This window comes from Aegilops tauschii, chromosome 6 (assembly GCF_002575655.3).
Source record: "Aegilops tauschii subsp. strangulata cultivar AL8/78 chromosome 6, Aet v6.0, whole genome shotgun sequence".
NCBI lineage: Eukaryota > Viridiplantae > Streptophyta > Magnoliopsida > Poales > Poaceae > Aegilops > Aegilops tauschii.
The window spans coordinates 481546639-481557126 of record NC_053040.3 but is presented as its reverse complement, the minus strand read 5'-3'; the positions used below and the strand labels follow the sequence as shown (position 1 = coordinate 481557126).

Here is a 10488-nt window from a genome sequence, read left to right as displayed (position 1 = left end):
CGCATTGGGTGTTAGGCCGCCCCACGGCCGCCGGTGCATATCGCCGACGCTCGGCTGCCTACTTTCCCTCCGCCACAGCCGTTGTTCGGCGGCTGTTGCCCGGATCAAGGTCGCATTTTCCCGCCTCGTACAATTTCTTCTAGTGCTATTGCGTAATTATATTTATTAATAGGAAAAAATTTGACATGCAGTATGGACATTGATGGTGTGATTCCATGTTCCATAGAAAAGTGGATAAGTCTCGTTGAGAAATTAACAACCGCTCAGCGATTTAGGTTCTACGAAACAAACTTGCAAGAGATGTTGATCATTCCGTCAGTACAAATGAGATATTTTTTGCTGCATTTTATGATATTAGGTTATAACCCAAACAGCAAAAAATTCATGATACAAGAAGATAGTGGCAGTAAAGGCCTTATTTCACTTAGACCGGACGACGTGTTTTCAATATTTGGGTTTAAGAATGAAGGTGAGGATGTTTTTGGCATTCTTGCGACGGAAGGAAAAGAGTTAACAAAGAATATTCCTATTCAGTTCGTTCACAAAAAAAATGGTCAGATAATGATAGATGACTTGATTCAAAAAATTCTGAGGAATAAATCCGCCGACAATGAGTTTCTTCGGATGGCTGTTCTTGTTTTATTGGGGACTATTATTGCACCGATGTCGGCTGTCTCCATACCAAAGGAGTACTACGCGTTGGTGCATGACGTGAAGCGGATAAGCACGTTGAATTTTAACGTGTTCACTTTGCGAACTTGTTTGACGGAGATTGGTAAACTCAAGCAGGACGGCCGTGTGAGGCAATGGCCATGTGGCAACCTAGCCCTACTCCAGGTATGGTATTAATTAATGCTATTTAATATTCCTTCATGTTATGCGTTCGTAATTTATTTTGTCATTTGTTTTGTAGTACTTATATTGGGAGAAGGTGCAGCCAACAACGGCCCGAAAATTGATCCGTTGTTGTTGCAAGTTCCCCTAATGAAAAACTGGACTGAATCTAAAGCGGAGAAACGAGACAAGTACGACCTGGAAAATGGTCGTGGTCATGGATTGGTAATATTGTAATGTTTATTTAACAATACGTTGATTATCCATTGAAAATGTTATGTACTCATGTTTTCATTGCATACTCACTTTGCAGATAGATGACTGCATTACGAAAGAGTATAGAATGAAAAAACTTGCAGATGAACAAGCTGAAAGCAGTAAGAAACATAGTAGTCGAAAGTCATCCGTTACGAGAAAGAGAAAAGTGGATTGTGTGTCCGAGGTCCCTGCTAACCTAAAGCCTTTTATGGACCGGGTTATGAATGATATGAAGGAAATTCGTAAGGAATTGTTTCGTATGCCGGAGTTATGCGCACAGGTAAAAATGTAGCAATTCTGGTATGCACTCTTTTAAACTCGATAAATTAACAAAAAGATATAACATGTAACTAGGCTTACTTTTGCAGAGATTGTTAGAGAAAATGAATAAAACAGGTGTGCGGTACAAACCAGGCACAATGGCAGAGAAGGAAGGAAAACTGTTTGGACAGAATAGTGAGTCCAGGTATGAAAACAAGTATCCTAAAAAAGAATTTTAGTATGATGACATACACACACCTAATGGCCGAAATGGCAGTGGCCATTATGATTTGGATTCTGAAGGAGGGGATTCGTTCAAACTCAGTACTGGTCACTTGAGTAGCTATAAAGGTGAGAAGGATGATCCTATAGATGTCCCAGAGCAGTCGGAAAAAAAAGAAGCATCATCTTTAAAAACCGATGAAATAGAAGCAACAAGATGGCAAGTGCAACAAAATAAGCAAGAAGTGTCACAGGGCGTGTCAGATGGTAATAGCGAGATAGAAGAGAAGAAGGAGGTGATTCAAGGGAAGCGACAGCGGAGTCGTCAAAGTGCCAGAAATCTCCTTATGTTAAAAAGACTCCGAAAAACGTGTGAAACGTTCCGTGAAAGCGAGTAAGTTAAACATGGTATGAATATATTTTTGATAATTATATATTACAAATTTGTACTATAACTTTATTGACTTGTGTTGTAGAACTGTTTAATGAAACAACCCCTCAGTTTGATCATTCTGTGGATGATATGGTGCGTGCCGCTGTGCAGTACGTGAAAGCGTACGAGCACTCACCAAAACATAAGAACCATGAAATATTCAACAACGGTAAAGATGAAGGACTTTCTGCAGCAAGAGTTTGCCAGATACTTAACCATGCATGGTTATCCGGTGATGTATGTACTTTTATTGTCATGCTTATTTCATGTGTTAAGTATATTGCATCCATGTTAAATTTAGTCATCTATTTCAGGTAATTGACGCTTATGCGACATACATATCGGATTCAAGTATCGTCAAGGACAGGTATCTTGTACCCACACATAGGTCTTACTGGTTATTGAACACTCGCCCAAAGTTAGTAAGACGAGGGAAGTCGGTAGACGATCCAGAAGGTTTAGCACATGCAAATGAACCTCTCAACAGATGCATGACAGAATATTTTGCAAAACCGAAGGTACCGTTTGTATTGCAAAATTGTATTTTCATTACTATCATTCGTGAAAGGCGAGCTTCGTAACAATATTTAAGTTGTGAAATAGGCTTATTTTGCTTTAAATAAGGATAAAAACCATTGGATTACATGTGTTATGCACACTGGAAAGAAAGAGTTCCAAATTCTTGATTCTTTCAGGGGGGAGAAAATATCTCTGATGCTACCAGGAAATTCGTTGAAAATTTTGTAAGTTTCGTATTCATACGTGTACAATTAACCATATAATTTGTTTACCGTATGTAGTCAACGTGTTTGTATTTTTTTTGTCAGAGAGAGCAACTTGCAGGAGATATCCAAGATGCAAATGATAGTGCAATTATGTCGTTCCCGGATGTGTCCGCATGGCCTATAGTCCCGTACGACATGCCTCAACAAGAAGATGGGTGAGTTACATGTTGCACGTGCTTTCGAAATACATTAATTGATTCAGTGCTATCTTACTTAACGTGCTTTGAAAATTGCACTTATGATTTTCGAACACAGGAACTCATGTGGGTTGTTCCTCCTTCGCTGTTTTCAATACCGGGACGGAGAAAAATTTCTAACTGCTATTTCTCAGGTGGGTACATTTTTAGTATGAAAAATTAGTACTCATATTATATATAAGTGATGAAATTAAAATTATTTTTATTCCTTTTCAGGAATCTATTAATAGTTCGAGAGAAAGAATGATAGCTGAAATTATTTTGTCCCCAGAAAATAAGCTTACAGAAGTGAAGAACAAAGTAATTCGACTTGCGAAGAGGAAACAAAAATAAAAATCTCATACGAGAATTCTACGTGGTTTTCGAAACATTATGTGTTCATGAGTGAGGATTGTGTGTGGATGCTTTATTTTTTTATGTGAGTTCCAAATATTTTTCACATGTCCAGATTATGTAGCCTGACAAATTTATTTAAAGTTCATTTTAATCATTTGAGATTTTAAAATTTAATTTATATTTTGTGTTGAATGAGTGTTTGCGCGAATGTCCGATGTTGGGGCTATAAAATACCCAGTTGATATATGATGATGACGTATCAGAGGCGAGCGTCGCCCGTGCCGCACGAGGCGAGCGTCGCCCGCGCCGCGCCTCACCTCACGTGCTCGCCTCGTGCGGCTCAGACGGCACCATGTGTTCAGCGCGAGATGGCGCACGTGGGCCGTGTCATCTGGCCAGCCAGCCCGCGCCGCACGTCGCTCCAGGGTTGGCCTGTGCCGCCCCCGAGGTTGATTCCCCGTCGGCCCACTTGCATCCCTCTGCGCCCGAGGGCGGCGTCTGCCTCGTGATCGCCATCTGCGGCGGCACCAGAATCGTCCTCGTACGTAGCGCCCCTTTGCGCCCGCTGGCGCCACTCGCGGCCCAGCGGCTGTTAACGTTTTTATTTTAAATTAAAGCAACCAGCGGCTGTACAACGCCTCCGATCGCCCAACATGCATGTTTTATACACAAAAACATATATTTCTACGAAAATAATGTATACATCATATATCGTATTAAAAACAATGCCTATAGCGCTAAGAAATGTCTATTATAACGTAAAATGTGTATGTCGCATATCATATTAAGAACAACGAGTATAGTGCCAACAAATATGACATAAGTAAACACCGATTACAAGTCTCCCGTATCGATATACCGAAACAAATATATAAGTACTATTCTTTAATACAACCAAATAAACCGTCTACTCTATTCAGAAGTTGTTCTTCTTATTCAAACAATCCTTGCTATGATCATCATGCCATGTTCCTGCATAGAAAGATCATAATATATGTCAAAAACTTGTAAAGAATAAGCTAAACAAGAAAAGAACGTTAATAAAAAGGTGTGCACATACTTAGGATTCTAAGGACAATTGTTTTTGAAATGACCTTTTATTCTGCATAAACCGCATAGGCGTACAGGAGGTTTCTCATCGAAACCTTTAGGTCTACCGTTTGTAGTCATGCCAGGTTCCTTACCACGGCCTTTGTTATTCTGCCCTTTCGGTGCTCCTTTCGTATTGATTTTCTATGGATCACCAACAAAAAAATGATCTTGATCCGGCACAAAAGCATCGTCATGTGCAACCCTATGCTATCTCACATAATCTTCCTCCTCAACGTCCTTGTTTGCTATCACATCCTCTAGAGCAGCCTTCAGTTTGTCAAATAGGAATGTTCTATGACATGCCGCATGATTTGCTTCCGCAGACAAAATAGTCAACTCACTGTACTTAGTTCTCTCCTCATTACCTGCCCATCCCCATGCGAAGAGATCGCTAGTGCGTTTCACGGGCAGTCCACCTCTAGAATTCTTGGTGAATCTTCGCAGCACTAAGCACTTAGGTAAGTCCTTCACGTTCAACCTGGCCAAAACATAGAGAACATGCTTGCATGGAAGACCTTTACGTTTCATTCTATCACAACTGCACTTCACTGTTTCTTCTGAATTAGTAGGTATATAGTCCACTTTGAATCTCAGTTGCCTGTTATTTTTCCATGCCACTATGAATCTCCTACTGACGGCTCCACTGAGTCTATCTATGATCTCAAGATCCTCTACCTTCTTCATTTCTTTCCGCAAGAGGTAAAAGTTCACCGCAGTGAAGTCACGGGCAGCGGCTTTTTCAATGCATTTGAACTCGTCGAGTACTGGTACAGGGAGTGTCTGTGTGGACATGCAGTCGTCGTGTGACTCGTTCTCATGGAGCCGAACAATGCAGTTCTCATAATGCACAACCATATCAACAATTGTCATGCCAGAGTCAAGATGCATATGAAGGAAAGAGTTCAGACTCTCGCTCCTCTGGTTACTCCGCATACCAAGGAAGAACCCACCGGTGAGATATGACGCAGCCCAAAGCCTTTTCTTCCTGTACATCCTACGCAACCATGTTTCAGTTTTCCCCGACTCTCATTTAGCTCTAAAAGCTGCCCATCTCGCCTCAAACTCATCATGTGTAGTAGCATAGTAAATAAGAGACCTGAACTCCTTAAGGGACTTGTGGTGGAGGTGTTTCTGCATGTTTTTCTCTATATGCCACGAACAAAGTCGATGCCACACGTCAGTAAGGACCTTCCTGACAGCCCTTATCATGGTTGCGTCTACGTCAGTAATTACAGACCTCGGCTTCTTCTGACAATGAGCTGTCAAGAAGGTCTGCAACACCCAAACATATGTATCCTCTGTCTCATCTGACACAACAGCACAACCGAACACAGTGGTGCAACGATGATTGTTTAGACCAACAAAAGGTATGAATGGCATTCCGTACCTATTCATCTTGTAAGTGCTGTCGAAGACGATTACATCACCAAAGTCAAGGTAATCCCGACGTGACTGAGAATCACACCAGAACATGTTCTTCAGCTTGTCTTCTGCGTCAACAGTGTGCTCAAAGAAAAGTTTGGATCCCTTTCCTTTCTCGTCACCATGATACCAATCGCAGTGTCTGCATCACTCTTTGCTAGCAACTTCATTTTCTCCCTATAACACATGTTATAAAGCTTCCTCCTCCCGAAACCAGCCCGTGCATATGATCCATACCTACTAACGAAGTTGTCATAAATCCAACGTTTTTTTAGCCCAGCACCTGCCATTGCTAAGATCTCGAGCTTCTGGTATTCCTTTATCTGATTATGGGATCGAAGATATATAACTTCATCCGGTCTAGCAAGAGTGTGACTATGATCATCGCTGAAACTGCTGACATACCAAATGGAGCGCTCTCTGTCAAGCTTCACAGTTAGATGGGCCTGGCAATAGCACCGAGTCTCCGCTCTCAGCCTGTGCTTCTTCCCTTCCATGGTACAAAACTTGGCCTATCGTTTCCCAGCCCTTGAACAGAGAAACCTCCTCAAGCGCCTATGTGCGTCGATACCCTTTGAATATTTCAAGTTGTCCTTCCTAATGCTGAAGCCACGCTTTTTCGCATAGTTGTTATAGAAATCATATGCCTTCTCGTCTGTCCTGAACGTCGTGGACATCACCGTCCAATGCCTGTCCAGTGATTCTTGCTGGTATTCATCGTACCCAGTGTCAAAATTGCACTCATCACCATCGACACCATCATCGTTTTCGCACGCGCCACCAACCTCTCCCTGAAAAAAATACAAACAACCTTATATGTCAGTAAGTAGTTGTATAAGGACTATCATATGTATTCACTTTGCACTACTTACTTTGCTCAAGCTGTCATTATAAGATGCATCGATATTGTTTTCGTCATTGGCATCATCGAAAAAATTCCACTCATAGTACCCTTCCACTTCCATCCGCGCAAATTTTAAATATGATATGTAAGATTTGATGCGTTTTTCATGTCACTTTAAAATAACCTACATAAATCTAAACCTACATGGCTTCCGCTTTCAGCATATGAATCATCTACATCCATATCCTCATTGTCATCATCCCCTTTGGAAAGTCAAACATGTTATTGTCATCGCAGATGCTTGTATTTAATATGGTTGACAACATGCAGACCACTTACATTGCCACTGTAAGACTCATCCAGACTCATATAATTTTTGCCGTCATGTTCATCTTCATCCAATGACAATGATCCGTCCTCGCTACCGCCATCATCACCGTCATATCCTATTTCAGCCTCCATCTATACACGTTCATATATAATCAAAGATCCATTCAAACATCACGTAACATCTTCGCAATTAAAATCCGTTTTTAAATCACTATGCCAGCGCCTCGCGTACCTCGTTGCCTTCGTCAGACATGAGAATAGTGTTGGGATTCGCCGGAGGCTCGACGGCGAACAGCTATGAGCTGACGGCGGCGGAGGCGTCTGCCCGACCGAGGCGGTTGTCGGCGTCTAGTCACGCACAACGCGAGGGCGAATAGCACGCGCCGCCGTCTGCCCCACCTAGGCGGTTGTCGGCGTCCAGTAGCGCACAACACGTACGTTTTTTTATTCCGTCGGCCAGGTACTGCCGGAGATGGCGGCGGCGGCACGAGAGGCGGCGGCTGAGGCGACGTGAAGATAGGGTTCGCCCGATCGTTTTTTTAATCACTCGAACCGCACGGGCGTACGCAGCGGGGCGGGCGTACACCGGGCGTGGGCGCGGACGGGCGGGCGTACGCGATAGCGCCGTACGGCGACGCGGGCGCGCGTACGACGGGCGGGTATTTTTATAAGGCGTGTCAAATGACCGCCCTAACCTTTATACGTTTTGGGGTTGTACCGAAGCGCACCTCAGAACACACTCCATTGCATGTCTTTAGTCTCTCCGTTCAGCACGCGGCCCCGGGGAAGCACCTCAGAGCACCCGCGTCCTTGGTCAGCGATCTCACCTCGCCAGCGCTCACCGCCGAGAAGGCCTGGTGCCTGTTGTAGTTCGGCCGCACCCTACTGCCCGTCTGCTTGAAGACGGCGCCGTTCTCAAACGAGTCCCCACTAGAGTGACAATGCCAGTCCTTCCCGGCGGCATGTCCGACCGGTGTCCTTCTCGTAACCTGCAAAGAATATACCAAGATCAAAAGGCGAGCTCTAGCAACTCAAACGCCACAATTCTCAAATCGTTTTCAAAAAATAAAACAGGTACCAACATTGGCGCTATCCGGCGTGGAGGCGATGAACAGGTTACCCTGGCTCTTGACAGTCGGCCCCATGCTTCCTCCAATGGCATATTCTCTCCACCCGTCATAGAAGTTGTTGACGACATGGGCGTAGCCATGCCTGATCCTCGGCATGCGCTGGTTCACGTTGGGGCCGAAGCGGTTGAACGCCACGGTGACGCGCATCCGGCGGTCGGCGACGTGCTGGTCGTTGTGGCCCAGCAGCATGACCTTGTCGTGGTCATGGAACCAGTTGTTGGAGACGGTCACGTCCGTTGACCCGAGTGTCACGTCAAGGAGGCCGTCCTCGCACCGTGCCAGCGTGTTGTGGTCGATCCACACCTTGGAGCTGGATAGCAGCCGGATGGCATCGCCGGCGCTGGCGTCCATGTTCTGCACGGCGCCGCCAGGCCGGACGACCTGCCCGGGAGGCTGCGCGCGAACGCCGTGCACGTGGAGCCCGTGGATGACCACGTTGCTCACCTCGTAGAGCACGATGCCGGCGCCTCCCGCGACATGCACGTCGGCGCCCCGGCCGTCAATCACGGTGAAGCTCTTGACGAAGAGCGGTTGCGCCAGCCTGATGTGCATGTTGCCCGGCTGGAAGGTGATCCAGACCCTCCCCGGCAGCACCGTCGCGCCGTACCGCAGCGTGCCGGGCTTGGGCCGCACAGGGTCGTCGCTTGGGTCGGTGACCGTGTACGCGGTCACCCCGCGGCCGCGGTTCTGCTGCATCTTCCTGGCGAGGCCGACGGAGCACACGACGAGCCGCTGCCGGTCGATGTCCCAGTTGCTTTGGTCACGCCAGCACCGGTCGATGACGTTCTTGTGCCGAAGGTTCGCGGTGGCAGCTCGGTGGAGAAGAGGAGGGTGACGGACATGATTAATTCCTTGGGTGCCATGCTTGACGTGACGTGCCTTGTAGAGAGGAGTAGGAGGATTGAGAATGAGGTTCTTTTCAAATTTTCTGCAGCATTCTAAAGGAGGGTGGCGGTTTCTGAGAGTAACCAACGCTTTGTTAAGTATTGTTACTGTGGTATATTATTAATGGATTGCAGTTGTTTCAGTTGTTTGCTTTTAAAGGAAAAAGAAACTGTTGTTCTTTAATCAATGGAACCGACATCCAACTCTAGTATTTAAGGGCATGTACAAAGATTTAGACGGCTGCTGTCTGTAAAGCTCTGTCATATCACTTGTAGACGACAGCACATGCATCCCGTACAGTAGAGTTGTCATTAGAGGCGTCTATACAACTGTAGTAACCGGCGGTCTTTATTTAGCACACGATCCTCACGAGCCAAGAACGTGGGTGATCGAAAACGGTGTACTAGCGGCACCCTTCGTACAATGGAAACTCGATGTTCGTAAGCAGCGATTTACGAGGTAACAGACCGTCTGTATTTTTATCGACGGGCTAGGCTGTTTTCTACCTTCTCTCTCGTCCACGTCATGAAAATAGCTACGTGGAGTCTCTTATAGGCAGCTGAGTCAATACCTTTGTATATGCCCTAACAATTCACAATTATTTACACTAAACTTGACGTGGCTGCCTTGTAGAGAGTAGGAGGATCGAGAATGAGTTTATTTAAGATTTTCTGCAGCATTTTAAAGGAGGGTGGCTGTTTCTGGGAGCAGCAAACGCTTTGTTGAGTATTATTACTGTGGTCTATTATTAATGGATTGCAGCTGTTTCAGTTGTTCGCTTTCAAAACAAAAAGAAACTGTTGTTGTTTAATCAGTAGAACCAACATCCAACTCTAATATTTAACAATTCACAATTATTTATACTAAACTTTATTACTTTTATAACTTATTTATTCTGCGAAAAATTATATGTTATTTGATTACGTGTACACTTTTTATTACAATATTTTTAAGTTGTTTTGCTATTACGCTTATCAAATAAATAGTCCCAAATGGTTATATGTCTATGTCAATGCTAAAAAGTGTCAAATGTGAACTTCGAGATTTCGGCAAGTGCAAAATAATGATATGATATCATTATATATGTTGTTTTTCTGCTAACATGAAGACCTATTTTTCAATGGTGATTTTAGTTTGAAAATTTGACAGATTACATTCACCAACAAATTAAGGCGTGCCACTTAGTGTATAATATATTTATATATTCAGTGTCATGCAAATATCTAAATGTCTTGGCAGAATTTTCTAGGCTATCCTGACAGAGGACCGTTATGATTTTTCGATAAAGGATGGATTTTATTAGCTTAAAAATGAATTATCAAGGAGATACAAACACAAAAAGCACACACCTGGCCTCTGCATAGTCACACACACACAAAAATCAAACCCAACGACTAGCAAAGTCAAACAAGGCCGAAGCTATGCCAAGGCGGATATAAATCAAAAAGAGAAGAGAAGA

General features: G+C 44.3%; 1 protein-coding gene and 1 pseudogene across 1 annotated transcript; one reads left to right on the top strand and one right to left on the bottom strand.

Moving 5' to 3' along the window:
- The first annotated feature begins 806 nt into the window (after positions 1–806).
- On the top strand, positions 807–3835 carry LOC109734371 (uncharacterized). The gene is made up of 11 exons (XM_073502229.1): positions 807–837; positions 914–1059; positions 1148–1372; positions 1461–1558; positions 1631–1842; positions 2052–2206; positions 2323–2382; positions 2836–2948; positions 3049–3124; positions 3207–3290; positions 3590–3835. The coding sequence occupies exons 1-11, from the start codon at positions 807–809 to the stop codon at positions 3833–3835; spliced, it is 1446 nt and encodes a 481-aa protein (XP_073358330.1).
- A 3946-nt stretch (positions 3836–7781) lies between these two features.
- Positions 7782–9007, bottom strand: LOC109734358 (pectate lyase 1-like; annotated as a pseudogene).
- Between the last annotated feature and the right edge of the window lie 1481 nt (positions 9008–10488).